This window comes from Molossus molossus, unplaced genomic scaffold, assembly GCF_014108415.1.
Source record: "Molossus molossus isolate mMolMol1 unplaced genomic scaffold, mMolMol1.p scaffold_m16_p_15, whole genome shotgun sequence".
NCBI lineage: Eukaryota > Metazoa > Chordata > Mammalia > Chiroptera > Molossidae > Molossus > Molossus molossus.
In genome coordinates, this window is record NW_023425350.1 from 3911224 (window position 1) to 3937353 (window position 26130).

Here is a 26130-nt window from a genome sequence, read left to right on the forward strand (position 1 = left end):
GCTGGCCCTCAGGTGTGTGCATAGCCCAGGGCTCCTCCCTCTTCACAACCGGTGGGGTTTCCTGTCTGTTCTACCCCGGGAGGACCTTGGATGTGGTGTGAACTTCGCATGAACTTGATCTTTGCACCAGGGTCTGTGGTTTAGCCCTGCCCCTTAACCTCTCTGTCTGCCCCCATGTCTGAAGGGGGCAGCACGCTTTCCTCGTGTAGTAATTTTCATTTCTGTGATGACTGTGTTGTCCCAGGGGTTTCATGCTCGTATTGAGACCCCCATTTGGACATCCCGTGTACTCAGACAAGGAGCGACGGGGGTGGGTGGTTTCAGGCCGTGTCTGCCATAGACACTCCCCTGGGAGCCTCCAGGGTTGTCCTGTAGGGAGGACCTTGCTGAGATCATGTGGACACATCCTGGGAAGGACATGACAGGTGGGCCTGTCACATGGACGAGTGCACATCGGGCCTTAGCAGAGACAGCAGCGCAGGGGGTGGATGGGAGACAGAAAGTGGCCCTGAGGCTGGAGCCATGGACTGCGTGACACTGCATCTCCGTGCTCAGGTCTGAGTTGAGTTGGATGGGCCACCACCGCCAGCAGAGGAGGGCAGGGCCCCCTTGAGGATACTGCAGGGGACACCCAAGGCGCTTGGTTAGAGACGGGTGGCCCTGAAAGCGACTGCCCGAGCTCTCCGTTTCTGTTCGGGGCTGGTCCTGCTCGCGGTCTGGACGGGAGCGGAGGGCACCCCGCTGCCTTCTCCCAGCTGTCGGGCCGTGTGCCGTGGGGGCAGGGGCATATCTCCCCCCATCGGTACCATTTTTCTCATTTGGAAAATTCACTTAACTCTCTTCACCCTCAGTTTCATCGTCAGTAAAACAAGGAAAATAATACCTACCTTAACTTCCTCAGATGATTGTTACAAAGCTAAAATAATACCCATGACCCTGGCCAGGTCGGCTCAGCAGCCAGAGCGTCGGCCTGCGGACCAAAGGGTTGCAGGTTCGATTCCAGTCAAGGGCACGTACCTCAGGTGCAGTTCAGTCCCCGGCCCGGGTCGTGGTCGTGCGGGGGGCAACCAGTTGATGTGTCCCTCTCACGTCGATGTTTCTCCTCCCCCCACTCTCTGAAAATAAGTGGAAAAATATCCTTGAGTGAGGATTATAAATACATAAATAAATAAAATAACACCCATGGTCCTGGGGCAGAAACGCCATCGTGATCCCTTTTCGCACGTAACGCGCTCCCTGACAAAGTGGTGTCAGCTGGATCGAATCCTGGTGTCGGTAAGGTCCACAGCGCGTGGTTATTACTGCGATGCAGCTGTGGCGTTGCCTCAGGCTTGATGCGGGCACAGGACGGAAGCAGGCGGTCGCCTGCCGTGTCCACCGCTCCCAGAGTCCCCGGCAGCCCAGGCGTGTGTGCAGCGCTTGGGGACCCAGATCGTTAACCACCTAACAAACCTTGGCGTGTGTAAAGTGTTCCCCTCCTCCACGGGGCACAGAGAGATGTAGGGCCCGTGGACTGTCCCGCAGGAGAAGACAGAGCTGGCGTCTTGTTGAAGCTGAGTCCACAAATAGCCGTCGTGGCACAGGATCAGAGCAGCACGCACCAGGAGGGGGCCAGGTAGCGGGCTGTGGCTCTCAGGGACTTCAGTCAGAGCCGAGAGAGGGAGGCGTGTCGATGTCGATGTCCGAGGTCGCTTCTGTTAAGCGTTAACTACAGGTGTGGGGGTGAAAGGTCATAGAGCTTAAATTCAGTGCAACCGTCATGGACCAAAGCTCGGACCCCACTGCAGGTACAGAGCGGTGAGATGCAGGAACTCAGTGGGGAAGACAAGCTGTCAGCGATGACTGTGAAACCAGGCAGGGTGTCAGCAGCTTCTCTAAGAGGCAGGAGCACACGGGAGGGGGAGGGGAGAGGGAGGAAGCGGCCTTTGGGTGGGTCTTGAAGGTGAAGGGTGTTCCCTGGAGACGCCGTGGGAACAGGACAAGCATCGCACTGAAGGGGAACCGTATGCACGGGGCACGGAGGTGTGAAAGCCCACAGGTCCCGCTGGCGTGTGAGGGTCGATAGAGGGACAGCTGGAAAGAAGGACAGGCCAGACTGGTGAGCGTTTCATCATACTGAGTCTAAGTCTGAGCTGAGGTGGCCCTGTGGTTTTTCACCAAGTCTCTTATTTTATAAAGAACGGAGCCGAGGTCCTGAGAGCAGGGCTGACCATGGGACGGACACTCACCGTCCACCCTTCCAGGCTGCACTGGGTGCAGTGCTGTGCATGGGGCCGTCTCTGGGGACTCTCCTCCCAGGGGTGCTGAGAGCCGGGAACCTGCTGGGGTAGCTTGCCGCGTGGGTGTGGGCACACCCGAGCGACTGAGACGCTCAAAGCAGAACCCCTGACCCGTGTCCACTGGTGGGGTGTGTAGGTTTAGAGACGGGGGGAATGTGTGCGTGTTCTAATGACCTCACCTGGGTTTTCCTTTCCTCCGTCCCAGCGGAGACGCGGTGGCCCTGGGGAGGAGGTGAAGGGCACAGTGGCGGAAACGAACCTTGAATTCACAGGGGCAGACTTCTTTCCTAGGGACCCTCAGTGTTGCGATGGAGAACAGAGTGCTTGGCAGGAAGTCGGTGTGGGAAACGGGGTGCCTTCGGGAGTGATGTAAGAGGAAGGTCAGTGAGGGAACCAGCAGGAAGGAAGGTCACAGATGATTAGACGGGACCAGGGACAGGGCTACAGTGAATTGCCAGGAGACTTCGGGAACAGGAAGTGTGGGTTGGCATCTCTCGTCTTTTCTTTCATTAACATTTTTCCCCCCCAAAATTACTGAGTTTCTTTTTTTTTAAATCCTCACCCGAGGATATTTTTCCATTTATCTTCAGATAGAGTGGGAGGGAGGGAGGAAGAGAGAGAGAGAGAGAGACAGACAGACAGACAGACATTGATGTGAGAGAGACACATCGACTGGTTGCCTCCCGCATGACCTCCACCAGGGCCGGGGATGAACTGCAACCGGGGTACGTGCCCAGCTCTTTGGTCCAAGGGCTGATGCTCTAACTGCTGAGCCAGACTGGCTCTTTGGGGCATACTGACCGGTGTGTGTTAGGGTGGTAGCCGGCAGAACACGTGCCCTCTGGGGAATGCTGGCCGGAGAGTTGTCCTCAGTGCCAGGACCACCCAGCCCAGACACTGACAGGTGCTGTCGAGAGCTGGCCGCGGGGCTGGGTCGGGCGGGCAGGCTGTGATGTGGGAACTGCGTTAGAGTTTGAGGAATTCAGGAGCCAGTGACTCCAGAGAATTGTACTTTGAAGGCTGTTGGGAGGAACTTGGGAATTTAGGACGAGGGGCAGACAGCGCTGGTACGCCAGCCCCGTACCAGCCCTCCTGACTTGCAGTATTTCGCGGTTCACTACAGTCCTCCAAAGGCTCCTGACCTGCCTGGGCCCCGGACTCCCCAGAGGTGAACCGGGTGCCTAATCGTGTCCTGAGTTCACGGGAACACTCACGAGGGAATCTGGAGGCTTGGACATTTTTTGCATGTTATTAAGGGAAAGAGAGTAGCTTGTGAAAGAAGTCAACGGGATGGGAAGTTAAGAAAGAAGTGTTATGTTTTGTTACTGCTTTGAGTTTTTAAAATCAGCTTATTTGAGGTATAATCTACATATAGTAAACTTAACCAGTTTTAAGTGTGTGATTCAATGAGTTTTGTCCAATATCTGTCATGAGGCCCCCACTACAGTCATAATGTGGGGATTCTGTCACCCCAGCAAGTTCCCTCCAGCCCCTCCGAGGCTTCTGCCCGCAGTCCCCGCCCCTGGGGTCACTGATCCGCGATCTGTCGCTGTGGTCTTACCTCTGTTAGATCCCGTGGGCTGCACCCATCCACGGCTGCCCCCAGCTCAGACCACTGCTTCTGATTCCTGGGTGACACGGAATGGACATACCCCAAATTGTTTATCAGCTCACCAGTTGGGCATCTGGGTTCTTTCCAGTTTGGAGCTATTAGGATAAAGCTGCTATAAGTCTTTGTGTAGATATATGTTTAGTTTTTGTTGTCTTAAAATACGTAGGAGCGGGATTTCTGGGTCATTTGCTGAATGTGTGTGGAACTTTAGAAGATCCCGCCATACTGTTTTCTGAGGGCTGAACCGTCTTCATCCCCCGGCCACGTGCGCGAGTTCCAGCGCCTCCCACGCGTGTCAGCGGCGGCGGTGGGACCTCGCTGTGTTCCAGTGTACACCTCCCTGGTGACTGTGATGTTCAGCACCTTCTCACGCCCTTCGTGGCCCTTGGGTACCCTTTGACCGACACGTCTGTGCACGCCCGGCGTGACTGCCTTTCCCGCCAAGGACTGCGTCGCGAGGGCAGAGCGTCACCCGCAGGAACTGCTTTTAACCCTCACTCGATATTTTCCATGGACTTGTAGGCAGAGTGGAAAGGAGGGAGGGGAGGAGAGAGAGGGAAACATCGGTGTGAGAGAGAGTCGGGCTCACGTCGCGGCGCGGAGGGGATTGTTGGACGTAGGCGGACCCTGGCAGCCGAGCTGGGCGTGTGCTCACAGACCCTCGTGGTTCCGGGTGGAGTCCACCCTCCCCGCGGACCCACAGAGGGGCCTTGCCAAGATCACGAAGGGGCTGGGGCAGGGCGGCCCCGGGATCCAGAGGTTCCCCAGAGGTTCTTCAGGGTTTCGACGAAATCCCTGTAGTGGTTTGATTGTCAGTGTTTCCAACAGCTTTGCGAGTTTGCAGAAGCCGGGCTCTGCGCTCTGTTTGCCTCGCTGCCGGCGAGGTCTGCGGGGCCAGAAACACCGGCGTGTCGGCGAGCAGCCCACCGGCTCACCGCCTGGACATGTGTGCTGGTGGTGCGTCATGGGGGGCAGGTCTCACGTGCCAGCAATCCGGCGCCCAGCCTAGCATGTTTTCCATGCCCCGTCTGGATGGAGGAACTCGTGTCCTCCCAAATTCACAGACCCAATGCAGGTGTGCAGCCTTCCTCATCAGACATGGTCCAAAGGCGGCAGGAGAAGAGCTGTTCTGGGGTCCCCTGCAGGCAGGTCATCCAGCAACGTGATGAGTTCATTTATTATTTGTGGAGTGCCAGCTATGTGCTAAGCATGGCCCAGGGTGACCAAGACAGGAAAATAGAATTAGCGCACCCGCGTAAGCACCAAGATGTTCACAGTTTGTGTTTAGCGTGTGTGTGTGTACACACGTGTATGCATGTCAGGCAAAGCAGCAGTAAGTTGCACAAAAAGAAATTCACATTCCACACATTTGCCACGAGAGCACTGTGCTCGGGCTGAGGGTGGCCGGTGCTCGGCGTCCGTTGTCTGACCTATTTGCAAGAAAGGCTGCGAGATGTTAGGTGGCGTTGGTGGCAGAGAGCTGAACCAGATTTCTTGCTGTTGCAAAGCTTTGGAGTTAGCTTAACTGAGGAATATCTTGGACTGTTTTTAAAATGTGTGTCTGCGACCATCTGTTTCTGTTTATATGGGCAGATCAGAATTCCCTCCGTGTGCGTAACTGAGCGTGCAGGCCACGGGCATCTCCGCCGACGATTTGAGACAGATGCAGGCAGCCTCATTGGTTTCGCCGATTCAGATTATGGGATGCGATGTTACATATTTGAACAATTGGTATTCCAGTAAGACACCTTTTAGACCCATTTCAGAGAGGAATTGTGTTTTAGGAAACCACCCACGGAGTGAATGAAACACATGGTGAGTGTTTTTAGCCGTTTGTCCTGCCCTTTCTTCTCTTGGTTCTTGTCCCTCTCCCCCAGGTCCAGCGCCTCCGGCCAGCACAGCCCTGCCGACAGCCGGTCCCTGACTTCAGGGTGTGACTGTCTTCCTACCCGGGGAACTCTCCCTGACACAGCCGGTGGCTGAGTCGTTCTGTGTAAACTAAAGAGCCGACGGGTGTGGTTTCGTTCATTCCACTGTCAGGGAGCATTTGCCGATGGCAGGTGCCGTGTCGGTGCCTGGGAGTCCGAGACAGGGAGTCCCAGGTCCCCATCCTGGAGGGGTCGACCGTCTGGTCTTTCATTGTCGTCTCAGTTGCCTTAGGAAGTGTTAGGTCTGGAAGCAGGGACGGCTTCACACACGGTGGGGTGAACAGCGCAGGCGTGATAGGTGTGAGTGCTTCGTGTTGAAGTGCTGCTGCAGCGGAGGGGACGTTACTGCTGCACACCCCACCCCATGACTGCTGACATCATGTCTGCACCTCGACCTTCTTCATACGCTTTGCGTTTCTCCTCATCTCCTTTGAGAACTCCGAGCCAGGGAAATGCATCAGAATTTTATTTAATTAATTAATTAATTTATTTATTATCCTCACCGAGGATGTTTTTTGAATATTTTGTTCAGATAGAGTGGGAGGGAGGGAGGGAGAGGGAGAGAGAGAGAAACAGCGACGTGAAAGGGACACATTGAGTAGCTGCCACCCGCACACCCAACCAGGGCCGGGGACAAACTGCAACAGAGGTACACGCCCTTAGCGGGAACCGAACCCGGGTCTCTCGGGACCACAGGCCGACACTTTAACCTCTGAGCAAACCGGCCAGGGCTGCATCAGAATTTTAAACATCCCTTTTTGCCATTACCAATCTGTTTCTACGTGTGGAATAGGATTCTAGTTTCCTGTTCACAGTATTAATAGTGAGTCATTCATTGATTTTATGGAGACTACCGGGCAGGACTCTTAGCTTCCTCTGGAAAATTAACCCCTTGCATCACGCACATTGGGATAGAATTATAATCCCTCCTTGGAGAGACCGCGGCCGTGCCAACTGTCTTCAGGGCAGTACTTTGCAGACGTGGGACCTCGGAGAAGTGACTTACCGAGGGCCACAGTGTGGGTGGGTGACCGGGGCCGTGTCCCGGCCCCCAGGCTCACCCTCTCCTTGTGCACAATTTCCAGTCACTGTTCTCAGGGTAACCCTTCCGGGTCCCCGGGCCACGGGGCTTGAACCCACAGAACCTGCTCAGCTGCCTTCAGGCCACTGCAGCTCCTGGAGGTCCCCAAGGAACAGTAACTAATTTATACATCTGCTTTCTTGAGGGGTAGTCAGTCCTGTGCCCGTTTGCTTCAGAGTGGACAGCATCCGGTCTGAGAGACACAGACTCTGCATTTATATCCTAGATTGAGCTTTGTCCCCCTTGTCCCTTCAAACCAAAGAAATGGCTCCGTTGCGTGCAGCGTCTGTCCGAGGACGGCCATTGCAGCTGCACATGTGTCCTGTCGGAGGGACAGTAACATCACTGGCGTGGAGGGGTGAGGACGGGCCGGATCTGTCCCCAGCTGTGAGCAGGAGGTCAGTGCTGGTGGCCCATGGAACCTGGGCCCTTGCTCACCCCTCGTTTGATTGGCTAGGGTTTGAACTTTGTTTTCTTTGGACGGAGAACAAAGAAAGTAAAACGAAGTGGTCTGAAGCCCTTCCTTGGGGAGAAATGCTCACATCCCAAATGCTGAAAATAAGCAGCCTTTAATGACCCTCCGAAGCCACGGAAGCTCTGAGCCGCCTCAGCCAAGAGCCGGCCTGGCCTTTTGCCGCACATCTGCCCTGTCCCACTGCCCCTTGGTGACAGAGACCTTGCACTGCCTCTAGCCCCCCACTTCCGCCTTGCCCACACCGCCCGGTCTGGCCCCGAGACCGCCCTTCCCACCAGGCTGCTGTGCTCTGGCGACTCCGGCCACTGCTGAAATGCCACGCATGCTCTGGGCTGCCACTGGCCTGGCCTTTCCCGGGTTTCTCTTCCATGCGTGTCCTCCGCTCGTCATCCTGCACACCGCTTCCTAGGCGAGGGGGCGTTATTTGGGGCCGAGCTATTCAGAGGGAAAGAAGGCATGAGGCCGCCCCCTGTGCTCCGAGGTGTAAGATAGCTCCGCCGTGTGGAGGCTGGGGTGGGCCCTGGGGTGTCAGACTCCCCCATGCTTTTCAGCTCTGCCATCCCGGGCCCTGAAGGCGTCTGGGTCATCCAGGGTCACACCGAGCAGAGTGTGAACCCCAGCTCTAAGTGCAAGGAGAGCTGTGGGCACCTGGCGTCAGTCAGCCTGTTGCCTGCTCCCTGCCCTTGGGCTCCTTGGGGTGGGAACCCCACTTATAAAGCAAGGCCTCTAGGCAGGCCCGCCCCTCTCACACCTGCGGGGGCCACCTCTGCTTCTGTCTTGCACATGGGTAAGTCTAGCTCATGTCCACGCTCTGTCTACCCCCTCCCCACAAATGGCCACCCTGTGGGACTAGGGTTGAACACACTGGCAGGAAAGTATGGGAGACACTCACACAGACTCAGGCGGGCTGTGCAGGGGTCCGGGGGCTGGATGTTCACGGTGCGCTCTAGGTGGCAGTGGTATGGGCTCCGTCTTCCCCATCTGTGCGCCCCCTTGGCGCTCGGACTTCTCGCCGTGTGCGGACGGGAGCCAGAGCAGGGCCCTCGAAAGCAGCTTCCCAGGTCCCCAGGCAGGCCTGGCTCTGTCAGCCGGCAGCCACATTACCTGATGGCCTGCTGTGCCCTCACTCCGGGGGGCGGGGGGTGTCCTCACATCAACCCTGATACTTTGCACCTGCCGGGCCATGCTCACTGTTTGTAATGTGTAGTCGTCACAATAGCCCCACCGGATGGATGTCACTGCCTCATTTTAGGGATGTGGGAATCAAAGCTCATGTGTGAGGCCCCGCGCCGTGGCCCCTGCCCTCCCAGTGCCTCTTGCAGTCCCCCTAGGAAGCAGAGCACGCCCTCCCCAGCCCTCCCTCAGTGTGCCCCCTCACCCCTTCATCACTCACTGCATTGCTTGGATTGCAGCGGGGAAAAGCCTGCTTCCCAGTGGTGACACCGGGGGTGGGGAGCTGCGGGTGGAGGAGGGGCACCGTGACCACCCTGCGGGAAAGCGGAGGGCGTGGAGGACCCAGTCCCCTTATTGCACTGAGCCTCTCCCCCCTTTTCCCAGGGAACTTTCCTGCTTCAGTGGAAGTGGGCTTTGCGTGTGGCAGTCAGATGTGGGGCCTCAGCACGCCTGGTGGTTTCTCCCTCCCCTCTCCTTCTGCATGCTGGCTCCCCTTCCCCTACTTCCTACCCACCCCGCGGTGGGCCAGGTCTCTGAAAGGGCCATGGGAACTGAGAAGTGGCAGATAAGACGTGGCCATACTCAAGGTTGCGGCCATTTACTTTTCCCTTTGAAAAGCCCGGGAGTAGCCCTGGCCGGTTTGACTCAGCAGTTAGAGCGTCGGCCTGCGGTCCAGAGAGACCCAGGTTCGGTTCCCGCTAAGGGCACGTACTTTGGTGGCAGTTTGTCCCCGGCCCTGGTGGGTCGTGCTGGAGGCAACCACTCGATGTGTCCCTTTCACATCGGTGTTTCTCTCCCACTCTATCTGAACAAAAAATGGAAAAATGTCCTCAGGTGAGAATAAAAAAAAAAAAAGTCCGGGAGTAGGTGATGTAACCTGGACCTGTGCACATGAAGGCAGGCCCCACCACCATGACCACCTTTTACCCTCTCCCCTGCTCCCCGGCTTTCTGGGAGGATTCCGAACCCACAGAACTGGGTGGGGCTGCCTGCTCCTGGTGACCGGCAGATGCCCGCACAGTCAGGGAGGCGGGAGCCGGGGTAGCCGCACGGGCTGAGAGATGCCCGGCCCTGCTTTCTGGGTGAGCGGGGGGCGGACAGCATCCCTGGGGACGGGCCCCGGAAACCCATGGTTTCAGCTCCGGACAAGGCCGCGGGAAGGGCTTCCGGGAAGTGGAGGGAAGGGGTGCGGGGATTGTGTCCCCAGCAGGAGAGAAGGCAGTGGCAGGATCCCGTGGGTGCTCCTCCTGACCCCGGAAGCCAGGCAGTCAGCACACGGCGAGGAACCGGTTCCGGAAGGCTCTCTCCATGTGTTGTGCTCCTAGCCTGTCATTAGTTCAAAGCCAAATAAATAGCCCCGGGGCAAGCCACTTGAACTCTGAGTCAGTGTTTCCTAGGACTTTGAAGTGAGGGTTGAAGCGGGGAAGGATGGTGATTTCACAAGATGTTGTAAATACTACGCAAGACAGTGGCTACCAACACGCGCGCTCAGCGGAATGCCTTTTTACACTACGTGTCCCCTGCTGTCTTTGGAACTAAAAGGTCTTTCTCTCAAACGCCAGGGACCTTATCTGTCTGTGCAACACGGTAGTCGCACGGTCAGAGCACTGGGCGTCATCCAGTCCTACTCCCCTCAACAGGTGGCCGTTGGGTGGGGAAGTGGGATGGACAGAGCTTGGGCTTCACTGGTTGGACACGCGTGCGGGAAGTGGGTCCTTCGCAGGTGTGAGCGGGTGGGCCTGCCTAGAGGCCTTGCTTTGTAACTGGGGTTCCCACACCAAGGAGCCCACAGGGCAGTGAAGTGGGGGTCAAGGCTGACACCAGGTACCCACAGTTCCCCTTGCGCTTAGAGCTGGGGTTCCACTCTCTGCTCCATCTAACCCTAGCAGCGCTGAGAGGTCATAGCTGACTGCCCTCCACTAAGCTCACCCAGAGCACCCTGCTCTGCCCTGGCCATGTGGCCCTGCAGTCCGAGAAACATACGAGGGAAAATTTGAAGAATTAAAGTGTTGATGGAGCAAAAAAACAAAACAAAAAACTTATCAATGGAAATGAAAGGCTAGCATGGGCTACAAAGTTATTTTTTTCTTAGCAAGTTGTTTTGTTTTTTTTTCTCAGTATCATAACCATTTTCAGACCTGAAACTATGTATCTTATTGAGTGGGCATGTTTCTGAACAGCTGCCTCACTGGGCGCAGGGCGGGTGGAGCCCCGAGGAGAACCGAGAGCACTAATCACAACTATCGGTTACTGAGTGCCCACAGCATGCCAGAAAGTGTATCCAGCGACCTCATCCTAAGTTATAGATGGAGAGACCAAAGGCAGTAGGTGAAGTAACTTTCCTGGGGCCTGCTAGTAACTGGAGCCTGGCTCATGCCTGTTGATTCTAAAACCAGTGATTTGAAATGCCTTCTCCGAGGGCCAGAACCAAGATCACATGCTTTTGGGTTCCATTTGGTGTCCTCCTGTAGGTGACATTCGGGGTACGAGATGTGGTGTTAGAAGGGAACTTGAATGGAATGATGGTCTTTCCGGTTTTCAATGCTTGTAGCTTCAAGTCTCGGGTCATAGTTACCAGATATACTTTTTGAAAGACGACATAAAACACAAATGTGGCAGCAGTTGACAGTAGAAAGGCCCCTGTCAAGGGCCCATTTGGGAAGGGAGAGCCATATGCTAAGGTGCTGAGGGGTGGGGCAGACCCACAACGTGGGTGTCAGCGATGGTGTCTCCAGGCAGACCTCCAGAGCCTCCAGAAGCCGAGTTCTTAGTGCCCTGCCTTAGCGCCCTGCCTTAGTACTCTGCCTTAGTACTCCTCCTTAGTGCTCTGCCTTAGCGCCCTGCCTTAGTACTCTGCCTTAGTACTCTGCCTTAGTACTCCTCCTTAGTGCTCTGCCTTAGTGCCCTGCCTTAGTACTCTGCCTTAGTACTCTGCCTTAGTGCTCCTCCTTAGTGCTCTGCCTTAGTGCCCTGCCTTAGTGCCCTGCCTTAGTACTCTGCCTTAGTACTCCTCCTTAGTGCTCTGCCTTAGTACTCTGCCTTAGTGCCCTGCCTTAGTACTCTGCCTTAGTGCTCTGCCTTAGTACTCCTCCTTAGTGCTCTGCCTTAGTACTCCTCCTTAGTACTCTGCCTTAGTACTCCTCCTTAGTGCTCTGCCTTAGTACTCCTCCTTAGTGCTCTGCCTTAGTGCCCTGACTTAGTACTCTGCCTTAGTGCCCTGCCTTAGTACTCCTCCTTAGTGCTCTGCCTTAGTGCCCTGACTTAGTACTCTGCCTTAGTTCCCTGCCTTAGTGCTCTGCCTTAGTGCTCTGCCTTAGTACTCCTCCTTAGTGCTCTGCCTTAGTGCCCTGACTTAGTACTCTGCCTTAGTGCTCTGCCTTAATACTTTGCCTTAGTACTCCTCCTTAGTGCTCTGCCTTAGTGCCCTGCCTTAGTGCTCTGCCTTAATACTTTGCCTTAGTCCCCTGCCTTAGTGCTCTGCCTTAGTACTCCTCATTAGTGCTCTGCCTTAGTACTCTGCCCTAGTACTCCTCATTAGAGCTCCGCCCTAGTACTCCTGCTGGCCTCGGGGGCTCAGAAATCAGCCACCTCGCGTCTCCTCTGCCCTGTTTCTGTCACAGTACTGGAGTTCATGTGGCTTGATCCCTGTTTCCTGGGGAAATCGGCCTGGCTTATGATTCCATTGTCTTCTGGGGCTGGGACAGATGTGGATGGCTGACCTCACTCCCCACTGAAGGTCACCTTCCCAGCCTCTGCTGCAGCTCCTGCACCTCGGGCCTCAGAGCTGACCCGGCGGCCGCACCCTTTCCCCTCCCACTTCCTTCAGCGGGGAGGGAGCACCTCGCCACAATGTCCCTGTGTTGTTGGCGATTACTCCCTCGAGACAGCCTTTTCCGGCCTTGTCCGAGCTCTTCAGTCAGGCCCAGGGGGCAGAGCTCGAGGGAGTGGGTGTGGGATGTCTCGGGACCCCAGGCCAGGCCCTCCTGCCCCGTGTCCCCTCCAGGAAGGGCATCGGGCCGGACCAGGAGGCCTTTCTGTGCTGGTGGCGTGTGCAGCTGCCTCGCCCAAGTTCTCCTTCCCCTCCAGCCCAGGCACCCAGAGCTGCTTCCCTGGAGCTAAAAGCCGGCGTGCGGGGCATTTCTCTGGGGCTGGAGTTCGCCGCGCGCTCTCTGAAACAGGTCCAGGGGCGTCCTGCGCTCGCGGCAGCCGTCTCCGGGGGCAGGTTCCCGGGAGCGCAGGGGGCACGTGGTGCCCAGACCTTCCGAGCCTCGCGGCTGTCCTGCCACACGGCGTGCGGACAGTCCGCTCCTTCTCCACTCACCGTGTTCGCGGAGTCGGCGTCAGTCACATGGTGGAGAACGTACCCTGGCGAATGCACTGTAGTTGGCCGGTTATTCTGGTCGGGCATCTGGGCTTCTCTCCCATCTCTTTCAGCAACATGTACGTCCCTAAACAAGCAAGATCATGTCACTGCGGCTGTGTAAACATCCTCGTGGTATTATAGCGTACGTATGCGTTTGCAGCTCGTGAATTTCATTTGTGGCCTGGGGGCCAAGTGTGTCTTTATTTTGGGAAGTACTCTGATATGAACAGACGACAGTTCATCACCCACCTGCCATGGACCGGCATTTGGGTTTGTCCGGTGTTCGGCTCTGTGGAAGAATGCCGTGAACACCCTTACCCGTGTCTTCTGGCGCAGACGTGTGTATACTCTGAGTACCTTCAGTGTGCCCTTCTCCTCTGCCCTGAGGAACACACGTTTACACAGCTGTGGCTGTTATCACTTAGCTGGGCTGTTGGTGATCTTAATGCTTCGTGACACCTGCTGTTCTCTGGGCCTCTGCTTTCTTCCCGGAACTTGGTACCTGCATTACTGCTCTGGCTGTCCGCCGAGCCTGGGGGCCACGGTGTGTCCCCGTGCCTCCCAAGGGGCTTCTGGAAAGATTTGACGCTGTCACTCATGGTCCCTGGCTCTTCAGAAGTCAGGCTGGATGTGTGCTGAGATGTGCTTGTTGGGATTTTCTTGGCAAAGGTGTCCTTGGAGCACAGGTCTGGGCGTTGTTTTGTTTTATTTGCTTTACGGTCTTTCCAAAATGTCATTTCTTCTCCAGTTGGCCTCTCGGGGAGATAGATGGGTCAGAGGATAGAACGTGACCCCCAGGCAGCCTGTGGGGGAGGCTTGCTCGTGTCCTGCTGTCCACTCTCCTCTCTAGGGCAGCGTCTTCAGGTTCAAGGACTGAAGCCAGCCCCTTGCCACCTTTACTGACTTGAATTGAGACCTTAGGGCGCTGAGGACCAGATGGTGCTGTGCCACCCCCTCCAGCGGACACCCCTAGGCCAGGAGGGGCCAGCGCTGGTGGACAGTGTTTGTGGATCTCAGAGGCTGGGGTCTAACCTTTGTGAAAGGCCAGAGAGTAAATAGTTTAGGCTTCGCGGATCTCGGGGCAAAGTTGAGTACTTATAAACATAAGAGAGAAATAAATTTCCACAAAATTTTCTACTTTTATTAGTGAAATTTTAAAAATAACAGTAATAAGCCCTGGCTGGTTTGGCTCAGCGGTTAGAGCGTCGGCCTGTGGTCCAGAGAGACCCGGGTTCGGTTCCCGCTAAAGGCATGTACCTCGGTCGCAGTTTGTCCCCGACCCTGGTTGGTATTGCGGGTGGCAGCCACTCGATGTGTCCCTTCACGTCGATGTTTCCCTCTCTCTCTCCCTTCCTCTCTCTCCCTCCCACTCTCTATCTGTACAAAAAAATGGAAAAATGTCCTCGGGTGAGGGAAAGAAGGAAGGAAGGAAGGAAGGAAGGAAGGAAGGAAGGAAGGAAGCAAGCAAGCTCTGGCTGGTTTGGCTCAGCGGTTAGAGCTTCAGCCTGTGGTCCAGAGAGACCTGGGTTCGGTTCGGTTCCTGCTAAGGGCATGTACCTCAGTTGCAGTTTGTCCCCGGCCCTGGTTGGTCGTGCGGGTGGCAGTCACTCGATGTGTCCCTTTCATGTCAATGTTTCGCGCTCTCTCTCTTCCTCTCTCTCCCTCCTGCTCTATCTGAACAAAAAATAGAAAAATATCCTCAGGTGAGGATAAAAACAACAACAACAATAATAATAATGATGAAGTATAATTTTTGGGTAATGCAGTTTTTACTAATGCAAACAGTGGCATTTTCTGGGGGTGATAGCATTTCTCTTTATCGGGGTTCAAAGTTAGTATTCCCCAGACCTATTACCAACGGGCAACATTCATCTGCACAGATCCTTAGCTCGAGGTGGCACAGAAACAAGCCGAGGGCTGTCTTTGGCCTGGGAACCAGAGATATGACCACTTCTGCTCCAAGCTCATGTCCGCAGACTGTGGATTCGGTCCCACAGTCCAGCTTCAGGACAGAGGTACCCACGTGCCAGGGTGGGTCCGTGTGGGGAAGACCAAGTCAGCCCTCTGAAGGGGGACAGGTGGCCCACAGTGACGTTAGTGCTATGACCGTGGAGGGAGGAGAGGGAAGCCCCCTGGAGGGTACTGGGGCGCCCGGAATGGCACACGGAGGGGTCTGCAGGAACCGAGGGACAGCGGGGTGATATGTCTAGAAACAGTCACGGCATGTGTGTGGCTGGTGCTCTCGAGAAAGGTGGCAAGACATAAGGAGCAGAATTTGTATTGTATTAAGTTTTCATTCATTTTACCATAAATATTCGTCTGCGGCTAGTGGCTGCCGTATTGGGCAGCGCAGGTCTAACCTGGACAAGAGCGAACAGACTCGTGGTCTCCTCCCCCGAGGGCCCTCCTTTCCCACGCGCCGCGGGTCCCGGGAGCAGCCGGCGCAGCTCGGGGGCCTGTGCCGAGAAGCACCCCTTTCAGAGATAAATAGGAACCCTGGCTGGTAGCGGATCAGTTCGGGGCCCCAAAGAGACACTTTCAAAGTGGCTGAAAACAGTTGTTTGCTTTCCTCTGAAGTATCTGAGACACAGCCCTGCTGTCTCATTGACGTAATAAATTTACTCTGAAACATGTTTTGTAAACTGCCAGTCAGCTTTGGTCCAGCTCCTGGGAATGAATGAGGTTTGGCCAGACAGACGCTGTGCGTGCTTCCCACTTAGGCCTGTTTTGGCTGTTGGATCTTAGCCTATTTTGTAGTTTTTACGCACAAATTCTGGCCAAGGTTGCAGTCTTTTTCCTTCTCTCAAGCTTGGGTAGATTTGGGGGTGTGTGCCTAGTCTAGTTAGAAGTCAGAGCCTGATGGGTAGATCAATACCTTTGTGTTCTTGAAACTTGCAAGTTTGGTTATTTTCCATTGTTTTAAGATCCCAGTGCTGTTTTTATATATAATCCATGGAAGACTCTTTCTAGCATTCAATCATTCTAACTTTTTTTTTTTTTATCCTCACCCAAGGACATTTTTTTATATTTTGTTCAGATAGAGTGGGAGGGAGGGGGAGAGAGAGAGAGAGAAACATTGATGTGAAAGGGATACATCGAGTGGCTGCCACCTGCACGACCCAACCAGGGCTGGGGACAAACTGTAACTGAGGCACGTGCCCTTAGCAGGAACCGAACCCGGGTTTCTCCAGACCGCAGGCCAACGCTCTAAACTCTGAGCCAGACCGGCCGGGGCAATCATTCTAACTTTTGACCAAGTTTAATCTTAGTTATCTTTGAATATATATTGTAAGGGTGGGTGTGTCTTTGAGCATGGAGGTAATTGCTTTTCTCTCTTGCAATTTTAATTAAAATTTACCTCTCCCTGCCTGCCTCCCTCGATGCCCAGGCCCTTACCCCTCCCTGCCTGCCTCCCTCGATGCCCAGGAGCTGCTGTGGAAAAGCAGCAGTACTGTTTATCCCGTCCCTGAGTTCAGGAAGCAGCACCTCCCTTTGGCTGACAAAGGTGAAGATTTTGTCTGCTGCATTTTTTCACAAGACGTTTGTGTAGTCAGGGGTCAGGAGGGGTGTGCCCACAGTATGCTGCGGAGGAAATTTGTCGGGGTTGGCGGCGTTGTAAAGCATGCTTCCTCTGTACCCTAACTTAACAGGAGTACCTCCAGTTCCCATTTTTCTCAGCACGACTGAGCCCAACCCCCACAGACAGAAGATGGTTCTGCCATCCCTGGACAGCCAGAGGCTGGAGAGCTAAAACTCAGCCGAGAGAGGGCAGGATGCATCTCCCTGGCCACTGACCTTCCAGCATGTCTGCTGCCCTCATGGAGCCTCGTGGCATTTCCCACCGGTGGCTCCCAGCAGGTCCTCACCTTTGGGTAGCTGTTCCTGAACCTACTTCATCCTGTCTGCCCAGACCTGGCGAATGACCTTCAAGTACAGCTCTTCCCCTCCCCCTACTTAGAAGCCTCGGGTCACGGCACATCGTCCACGGCTCGTCCACGGCTCAGCAGGGTGACGGGTTCCGATCTGAGCCCCTGCCTGCCTTCCCAGGCTCCTGGTCCTTCACGGTGCTTCTTTCTGAGCTCTGTCCTGTGCCAGGCTCTCTGCTGAGCTCGGGACACAGCGATGAACAAGTTCCCCTTGGAGGAGAGCATTAGAAAAGGAAACAGTAAAAGTAATTCCATGAATATTTCATTTAACCTGTTATGTCCAAAATACCTTTTTTTTTTTTAATCCTCACCTGAGGATATTTTTGCATTTATCTTCAGATAGAGTGGGAGAGGGAGGGAGGGAGGGAGGGAGAGAGAGAGAGAGATAGAGAGATAGAGAGAGAGAGAGAGAGAGAGAGAGACATTGATTGGTTGTCTCCTGCATGACCCCAACCAGGGCCAGGGATGAACCGCAACCGAGGTACGTGCCCTTGTCCGGATTCGAACCTGAGACTCTTTGGACTGCGGGCTGACGCTCTAACTGTTGAGCCAAGCTGACCAGTGCATGCAGTTTTTTATAGTAAAAATTCACGATGAGCCCTGGCTGGTTTGGCTTAGCAGTTAGAGTATTGGCCCTCGGACGGGAGAGTCCGGGTTTGGTTCCTGCTAAGGGCACGTACCTCGGTTGCAGTTAGTCCCTGGCCCGAGTTGGTGTCGTGTGGGTGGCAACCAGTTGATGTGTCTCTCCCATGTCAATGTCTCTCTCTCTCTCTCTCTCTCTCTCTCTCTCTCTCTCTCTCTCTCTCTCTCTTCCTCCCTTTCTTCCTCCTGCTCTATCTGAAGAAAAATGTCCTCTGGTGAGGGTATAAAAAAAAAAAAAAACTCACGATATGTAATTGGTACTATTATCGAGTGTCTGTTGTTGACCACACAGTGGCTAGGTGCTTCCCTTGCAGGTTTTCATTTCATCGGTGCAACTAACCCTGTGTCTCTCCCAGTTTACAAATGCTGTCTCCTCCCAGCACAGCTAAACGTGACAGCCATCCATCTCCTGCGGGTTTAACTGGGTTAGCAGGCAACCTCGCCTGTTTCTTCTGTGAATGCTGTCATTAAACCTCCACCTTTCCTCAGTCGTTGAGCAAACAGTGTTTGAGGACGTCCGCGCTAGGCCTTACGTGCCGTACACGGCTGCTGTGTAGTGGTTGGTCTGTAAATATTTGTTGATTATTAAACGCCTTAGTGTGTCTATTTAATCATTTGACCCTGCAAAGTAGGTATTGTTACTCCTGCTTTTTGGAAGAGAAATCTGAGGCTTGGCGAGGAGTGGGAACACGCCTTCCAAAACCAATAAGGAAATATCTAGTTGGGTCTTTCCAAGTCCAAAGTGGGTTCTCCTTCCAAGGGCCTGTGCTGCCTCCGGCCGGGGCAGTCTGATGCTGCATAGGGTGGCTGTCCTGGGTGGGGGGTAACAGTGGCATCTGCCTCGCCCTCCGTCTTTCCCTGTGTCCGGGTGGCGTGCAGATGCGGGGCCCTGCCGGCAGGCTGCCCCTCCCTGCTGGTTCACAGGGAGGGCTGAGACCCGGTGGTCGTGGCGTTGGGCCAAGGTAACGGGTGTCTCTGCCGGAGGCCAAGGCCCTGCACGAGTGTGCACAGGGGCAGCTCGCGGGCTGCAGGGGTGAGGCACGTGTGGGCGTCAGCGTTCAGCGCCTGCCAGTCTGCACACTGGGGACTTGCCCCACAAAGCAGCCCGGAGCGACTTCCCGTGGCCGCTGTCTGGGAGCCATGATCTCAGCCCGAACCCCGTTCCAATGAGTGTATTCTCTATATTTCAGGCTTTGGACGTGGACCGGATGGTTCTTTACAAGATGAAGAAATCCGTGAAAGCAATAAATATCTCCGGGCTGGGTGAGTATGTGTCCCCTCCTCGGGGTCCCTCTGGGAAACACTGCACGTGTGGTCCTGAGGCCATCGTGTCGATCACCGTTAATGAGTGATCAGCTCATCTCCTTTTTCTGGGTACGCAAATTAGAGGTGAGTCGGGGTGTTTACACTTTAGAGTATTTCTGCTTTGCTCATGTCCAGTCCTGTTGTGGGGTCACGTCCTGCACTCCCCCCTCCCACCCCACGTTGTGCTTCCTGCCCCTGGGGGACAGCTGAGTTTCCCGCGGCGGCTCGGCCAGAACCAGCCCCGCCAAACGAGCAGACGAGCCTCCGTTGCTGCCTGGTACTCGGACTGTGCTGTTAGTCCTTCGGAATGCCCTTTCCGTTCCTCCTCTGTCCCAATGCTTACCTTTCTTGTTTGGGAAGAAAATTAATAAATATAAATGTGTGATCAGCTGTGCAAAGTAGTGTTTGATCTAGTCTTATATAAATAAGTTAAAAACAAAAAGCACTGCCACCTTTGACTTGCAGCTTGCAGGCTGCTCGTCACGCAGGCCTGCCCCTGCACGAAACCTTCAAGTGATAGAAAAAATATCTTGTAAGTCATTAAGTGACTATAGTTTCACTCAAAAGCAGCAGTGACAACCTTGAAGGACAAGATGTCTTGTGGGATCCCCGAGAGGTTGGAGCAGAGCTGGTGGGTCGCAGAGAGAAAGGCTGGTGTCCGGGGGCAAACCACTGCTGAGGACGGGAGACACCGCGGGTCCTGAGGGTGGTGGCCCGGGAGCAGGAGGGGCCCAGGGTTCACTCCCGCAGAAGCAGTCAAGCCACTGGCCACATTGTCCCCTTCACCCTCATGGGGTCCCCTTTAATGAAAGCAGCGCTGGAGCGGAAGGCCAGGAAATGCCTGGGGGGCGTGCTGTCTGGAGGAAGTGTTCTGGAAGTCTGTGCCCAATGCACCCCTCCCAGACCCCCAGGTAAAATACTGTGAGCTGGGTTTGCCCCTCCCCCACGGACGGCTACGAGCCAACCTCGGGAAGAGTTTGGTAGGAAATCTCAGCTACAACCAGGATGCTACGATCAAGAATTGCCAAATGCATTTAGGAAGAGATTAAACAAAAAAATGCAAAAAGTCTATATTGAAAACGACAGAACCCTACCAACAGAAGTTAAAGGCCACCTCGAGCCGATCTGTCTGCCTTCGAGTCTTGTAAAACTAGAGTAATCAAAACTCGCTGGTTCTGGCATAAGGGTCAACACACAGATCGCTGGAACAAAATAGAGCGTCCAGAAATAGACCCACATTTAAATGCTTTTTAAATTTTTCAGCAAGTTGCTGAGGTGGTCCAATGGGAGGGAAAAGTGTTTTCAATAAATGTGCCAGACCAGCTGAATATCACATGGGAACAAATGGCCCACAATCCTCTCTCACAGTTGCACAGAAAGGGATTTGAAATGGATCATAGATTGAAATGTAAAAACTTAAACCGAGAGAACCCCCTGAAGAACACAGGGGAATGTCTTTGCAAGCTGGGTAGAAGGAGGTTTCTTAGCTAGGACACAGACAGCCATCAGCCTAGAAGAAAAAAACAGTGGACTTCATCACAATGAAAGACTTCCGTTCAATCAACAATTACATTAAAATAACCTCACATTTGGAGAGCCCCCAAATCAAGAAACTGAGGAAGCTGAATTAATAATAAGGCACTAAGAACACTTCAAAATCAGGACGTATGATTAAGACCCTGACAGGGGCCAGGAAGGTTATTAAATTATGGAAATGGAATAAGGTGCCAGTGAAAAGGAACCAGTAAAAGGCTTAGAAATAAAGAAAAAAAGGAACTTGAAATAAAAACTAAAATTTGCTAAATAGCCACGTAGGAGGAAGGCATTTGGGATCCCCAGGTTTCCTGCACACTCACAGGGGTGAAGAGCGAAGTAAAAATGAAGCGACGGGGGAAAACAGAGGACGGGTAGCAGCATCCACCAAAAAAGTTTCAGGAGCGGGAAGAGCTGGAAGGGGACATTGCTGAAGAAACTGTAGCTGAAAGATTCCCAGACTAAAGAAGGAGGTGAGATCTCAGATCGAGACAGTCCATGGAATCTAAGCAAAACTGTGTGTGTGTGTGTGTGTAGCTATGTTTACATATCTCAATACACGTTCTACCATCTTGACAGCAGTGATAAAGAGAAAATTTAAAAATTACCAAGAGGGCCCTGGCCAGGTTTGCCCAGCGGTTAGAGTGTTGGCCCACGGACCACTGAGTCGCAGGTTTGATTCCGGTCAAGGGCACGCACCTCAGTTGCAATTCGTCCCTGGCCCTGGTCGGGGTCATGCGGGAGGCAACCAGTCGATGTGTCTCTCTCGCATTAATCTTTCTTTTTCTCTTTCCCTCTCTACCCCTTTCTCCCACTCTATCTGAAGATAAATGGGAAAATATCCTCGGGTAAGAATTTTTTTTAAAAAATCACCCAGAGCCCTGGCCGGTTTGGCTCAGCGGTTGGAGCGTCGGCCTGCGGTACAGAGAGACCCGGGTTCGGTTCCCGCTATGGGCACGTACCTCGGTTGCAGTTTGTCCCCGGCCCTGGTTGGTCGTGCGGGTGGCAGCCACTCGATGTGTCCCTTCACATCGATGTTTCTCTCTCTCTCTCTTCCTCTCTCTCCCTCCCACTCTATCAGAACAAAAAATGGAAAAATGTCCTCGGGTGAGGATTAAAAAAAAAATCACCCAGAGGTAGCCTCTGGCCGGTGTGCTCAGTGGTCGGGCGACGTCCTGTGCACCGAAGGTTGCCAGCGCGATTCGCCCGCCTTCGGCTGTTTGCCTGGGAGATGGTGGGCAGGGAGGGGTGATGGGGGTGGTTTGTTTCTGTGTTGAGCACTCCCTGTGGACCGCGTGCTCTCTGTACAGTGCGCTAATCTTCGCTGCAGACCGTTCTTAGTTTACGAAGGAGGGACCTGAGACCAGAGGGTAAAGGTGTTCTCGGGATGCTCCTGGAGCGTGGCTTCCTGCTGGTCCAGGGGGTGTTGGGTGGCCCTCTGCCCTGAGGCCCCGCGTGTCCTCACTGAGCAACTGTCCTCAGGACTTCCAGAAATCAGCAAGAGGTGGACGCTCGGCTTGGCTGACAAACATTGGGTTTCAGAGAGGATCTTAAGAGATTTGATCTTTGTTCATTGGGCTTTTTGAGTTTATAACTTAAGGCTAGCATAGCATGGATGTTTTGTATTCTGCAGTGATTTTGAAGTCATCTGTTGTGAAGGCTGTGCTTCGAAATAGCAGTGAAGGCCAGCCGGTGTGGCTCGTGGCTCAGTGGTTGAGCGTCGACTCGTGCACCAGGGGGGTCGTTGGTTCGATTCCCAGTCAGGGCACATACCCAGGCTGTGGGCCCGATCCCCAGTGGGGGGCCTGCAGGGGACAGCCAGTCAGTGTTCTCTCTCATCCATGTTTCTCTCTCACCATCTCTCTTCCTTTCACTCTGAAGTTAATAAAGAAAATTTATAAAAAAGAGAAATAACAACAAAGTAAGGAGCGTCTTGTTCAGACGTCAGCTGGTGACCGCTGCTTGTCTGCAGAGGGCCCCGCGTGTCTCCCGAGGCTCGCTCAGCACCAGCCTTTCAGCCAGCAAGCCCCAGACTGGACAAGGTGGTCCGCCTTCCTTCCTGACCTGTGCCGCCCAGCGCGGGCCGCCAGCTGGTCTGGCCCTGCCCGGAGCCGGCTTCTGAAATACAGCCAGCCATGTGACCTCTCTGCTCAGAGCTGGGCCAGGTCGTCGTCCGTGAAGGCGGTTCCCGAGCCTGGGAGGGACAGGGAGGCCCAAGGGGGCTCCAGCATTGTAGGGAGTACGGGTAAAGCACAGGTAAACGAGAGTCTCTCCTGCAGAACTAGCCAAAGCCTTGAATACGCTCGGGTGGGTCGGCAGCGGAACTGGATCTTAACCTTTTCCCTTCTTCTGCCTGGAAAAATGTCACCGCCTCCTCCAATCAGGCCCGGAATCCTCAGGTCACTGATTCCGCAGGGTCCCGGAGGCGGCCCAGCTCCCTGCACCCCCTGGACGACCGTCAGAGCGCCCTCCCGCCTCTCCGTGCCCCTCTGAGAAGTGACTAGCAGTGCCCCCCCCGAGGACCATGTGTGGTGCCCTCTTCCCCCTGCACATGCTCTTCTGTTCGCTCGAAATGGCATTTTGCCACTTTATCAAGAAACCGAGGCCGAGGAAGTTGAGGGCTTTGTTCTGGAATTTGAACACCGCTCTCTAGGTGCCCGGCCTGTGTCCTTGAGCCGCCCCGCCCACGGCAGGGGGAAGCCCGACCTTGCGGGGGTCCCCTGTTCTTGTCATCGTTTCCCCGTCTCCAGTGTCATGCCAAGTGTGAGACAGTGTAGGGCCATGCGTCTGACTTCCTCTCGGGCCAGAGCATCCTGACCCTGAAGTCTTTCTTTTAGAACAAGTCTTGTCTGCGTCAGTGTAGCCACCCGAGAACCCCGTCCCCTTCCCGATACGTGGCTGACACCGCTCGTGGCATTTTTGTAAGTGCTCCGGGACCGCTCGTTCTTCCGAACACGTTTACTAGAGGGGTCTGAGGACGGATGGAATTGTTTTGGAACTAGACGTCAGAAATAAGTGAGGCCTGTTCAACGAGGGATTAAGCTGCTGGTGACCCCAGCTGGTTAGGACTGTTACCCCCCACTCATTCTGGTTCTGAGGGCAGTTCGATCCAGAAGAAGGTCCCACGGTGTCTGAGCACCCGAGGCGCGGTCATGGACCTGCTCCACGCTCTGGACCGTCCGCTTAGTGTACGAGAGATGAACTCGCGCTGCACCTGCCAGCAGTGTGGGGTACGGCAGACTCTCTGCTGGGTGAGGATTCGTCTACTTCCAGAGAAGGAGGATTTGGGGTGCCTTACAGCAGCCAGCAAGCTAAGAATGTGTTTGCCATCTTACATGGTGCCTCCACAGTAACCCCAGAATTGCCTCTTGGCCTTCAAAGCCTTTACTCTCTACTCTCTGATGTTTTAGGAAAAAAGTCAGCCCACCCCTGCTTTAGAGAGGTGGTTCGAAGCTCAGAGAACCTGAGTGCCCTGGAGGTCTTCCTAATACCGGTCGCTGGGCCCCACCCTCAGAGTTTTGGTTCAGCAGGTGCGGGATGGAGCCTGAGTATTTGCTAATCAGCTAAGTGCTCGGGTGATGCTAAAGCTGCTGGTCTTTGAGAAATACTACTTTAGACACACACTCATATGTGTGCGTGCACACGCCCTGGCTTTAGACATTGGACTGGACCAAAAAGGCATCAGTATGTCCCCCATATATACAAAGCAATTGTTTCGGTACACAATAGCAAGAATATGATGTTGGCTCTCACTTTCCAAAAAGATGACAAAGAACCCAGCTAAGGGTATTTTCTGGAACAACTTATATCCAGTTTTGCAAAAGTAGTCACAGCGATTCATTGAGAAACTGTTTCTACAGTAATATTTTCTGTTCTCAATAGACTGCTATCTGACCTCTTTTAAAAAACCCAGTCCGTATTTGTTCTAAAACTTTTATGAGTCTAAAATTTCCTGAGCTTTGCCACAGCCCAAAGGTGCTTCCCCGCCCCCCTGCTGGGAAGTTAAAGCTGATGTTTTTTCAGTTGTGTTTGACATCTCGGAGGGTGGAAAACCTCATCCTTGTCAAGAAGGAAGCGACCAGAGACTTTCACTTTCACTTCCCCAGAGAGCCCGTCTGAAATGTGGAGCTGTTCTGGCTGAGAGTGGGCTCTGCCTTCTGCACGCCCCTGACTGTCAGGGAGAAATGGTCACCTCCATGAAAGGAGCACTCAGTTCCCCTCAGACCCTCCCCATCTTCTGCCTACAAAAGAAAATGAGAGTCATCTTTGTGTGTGTGTATTTCTCCGATATGTGTGCAACGTTAATTAGCAAATGGCTATTTAATACAGAGCATAAAGTTAATAGAGAAATTTTCTATTGTAGGGATCATATACAATCGACCCTTGAACAACATGGGTTTGAACAGCGCAGGTCCACTTATAGGCAAATGTTTTTCAATAAATATATAGTCAGTTTTCTGTGTCCCCAGCTTTGAACCCTGGATCAGCCAACCTCAGAGCAAGAACAGAAGTTTTGCTCTGCAGTTAGGGATCTGTGACTGTCTGCACTGTTCTTCCCCATTTTACATAAGGGACCTGAGTACCCTCTGGGGCCCTGAATCCAGCTCCCCGTGGGTACTGAGGAACTGTAGTTAAAGTCATCGTGTTTTTTTTTAAATCCTCACCTCAGGATGTTTTTTCCATTTACCTTCAGATAGAGGGAGAGGGAGAGGGAAAGGTAGAGAGAGAAACATCGACATGAGAGGGACACATCAACTGGTTGCCAAACCGGCAGGGCTGTAGTTAAGTTTATAGGGAGTCAAAAGTTATGCACGGATTTTCGACTGCATGAGGGTTCCACGGCTAACCTCCGTGTTGTTCCAGGGTGCACTGTATCTGGGGCAGAGCAGTTCAAAAGAAATAGATGTAATAGTTTAGGCAGTGGGGTTTAAGAAGGTACATCTGGCCCTGGCTGGTTTGGCTCAGCGGTTAGAGTGTCGGCCCGCGGCCCAAAGAGTCTCGGGTTCAATTCCAGTCAAGGGCACGTACCTCAGTTGTGGTTCGGACCCCAGCCCTGGTCGGGGTCGTGTGGGAGGCAACCAGTCGATGTGTCCCTCTCACGACAATGCCCCCCCATCTCTCCCTCCCACGCTATCTGAAGATAAACGGAAAAATATCCTTGGGTGAGGATTTTAAAAACAGACAAGAAGAAAATACATCTGCATGATTTTCTACCTGTTCCATGAGGAAATAAGTAGATCATAATAATCCTCGGTGTTGGGCAGGGCGCACCCTGCTGCTCGGCGGGGCCCGGAACGGGCGCCCAGGGGTTTTGGAGAGCAGTCTGGCGGTGCACATCAAGAAGAAGAAAAATCTTGGTACGGGACAATGTACCAAGATGCTTGTTGCGCTGTTGCCAACCCTGATGAAAATGGAAAGCCCCCAACACCGCAGCCCAGAGCCGCTCGACGGGGTCCGGGTCGCGAAGCCGCGGGAGGGAGGATGCTGGTCACGAATCTTCAGACCGGAGAGTTCAGGCTCCGAACTGTGCGTGTACCGTATGTGTCTGTGATGAAAGCGAACAGGAGTTGTACGCAGAACGAAGAAAAGAATGTACATCTATATTGACGTTCATACACTGGAGAAGGGAGACATAAAATCTGACCCTCATGAACGAAGTCCTCACCACAGCCCTGTGAGTTAGGTACTCAGTAACTCCGTTTACGGGGTGGTCACTGGGGTACAGTTGTCATTCACCCTGGGTTACGTGGCAGCAAGTGGAGGGGCTGAGACAATACCAGGCCTGCTTCCCAGGACCCACCTGACAGTGTGCA

General features: G+C 54.0%; 1 protein-coding gene across 4 annotated transcripts in view; it reads left to right on the forward strand.

Moving 5' to 3' along the window:
- Positions 1–26130, forward strand: part of ASAP2 (ArfGAP with SH3 domain, ankyrin repeat and PH domain 2) — a 152103-nt gene that overhangs the window by 36935 nt on the left and 89038 nt on the right. For all 4 annotated transcript variants that reach the window (XM_036262821.1, XM_036262823.1, XM_036262825.1 and 1 more), the window contains exon 2: positions 18670–18742. In XM_036262821.1, coding sequence (XP_036118714.1) covers positions 18670–18742 — 73 coding nt within the window. The remainder of the gene's footprint in view (positions 1–18669; positions 18743–26130) is intronic.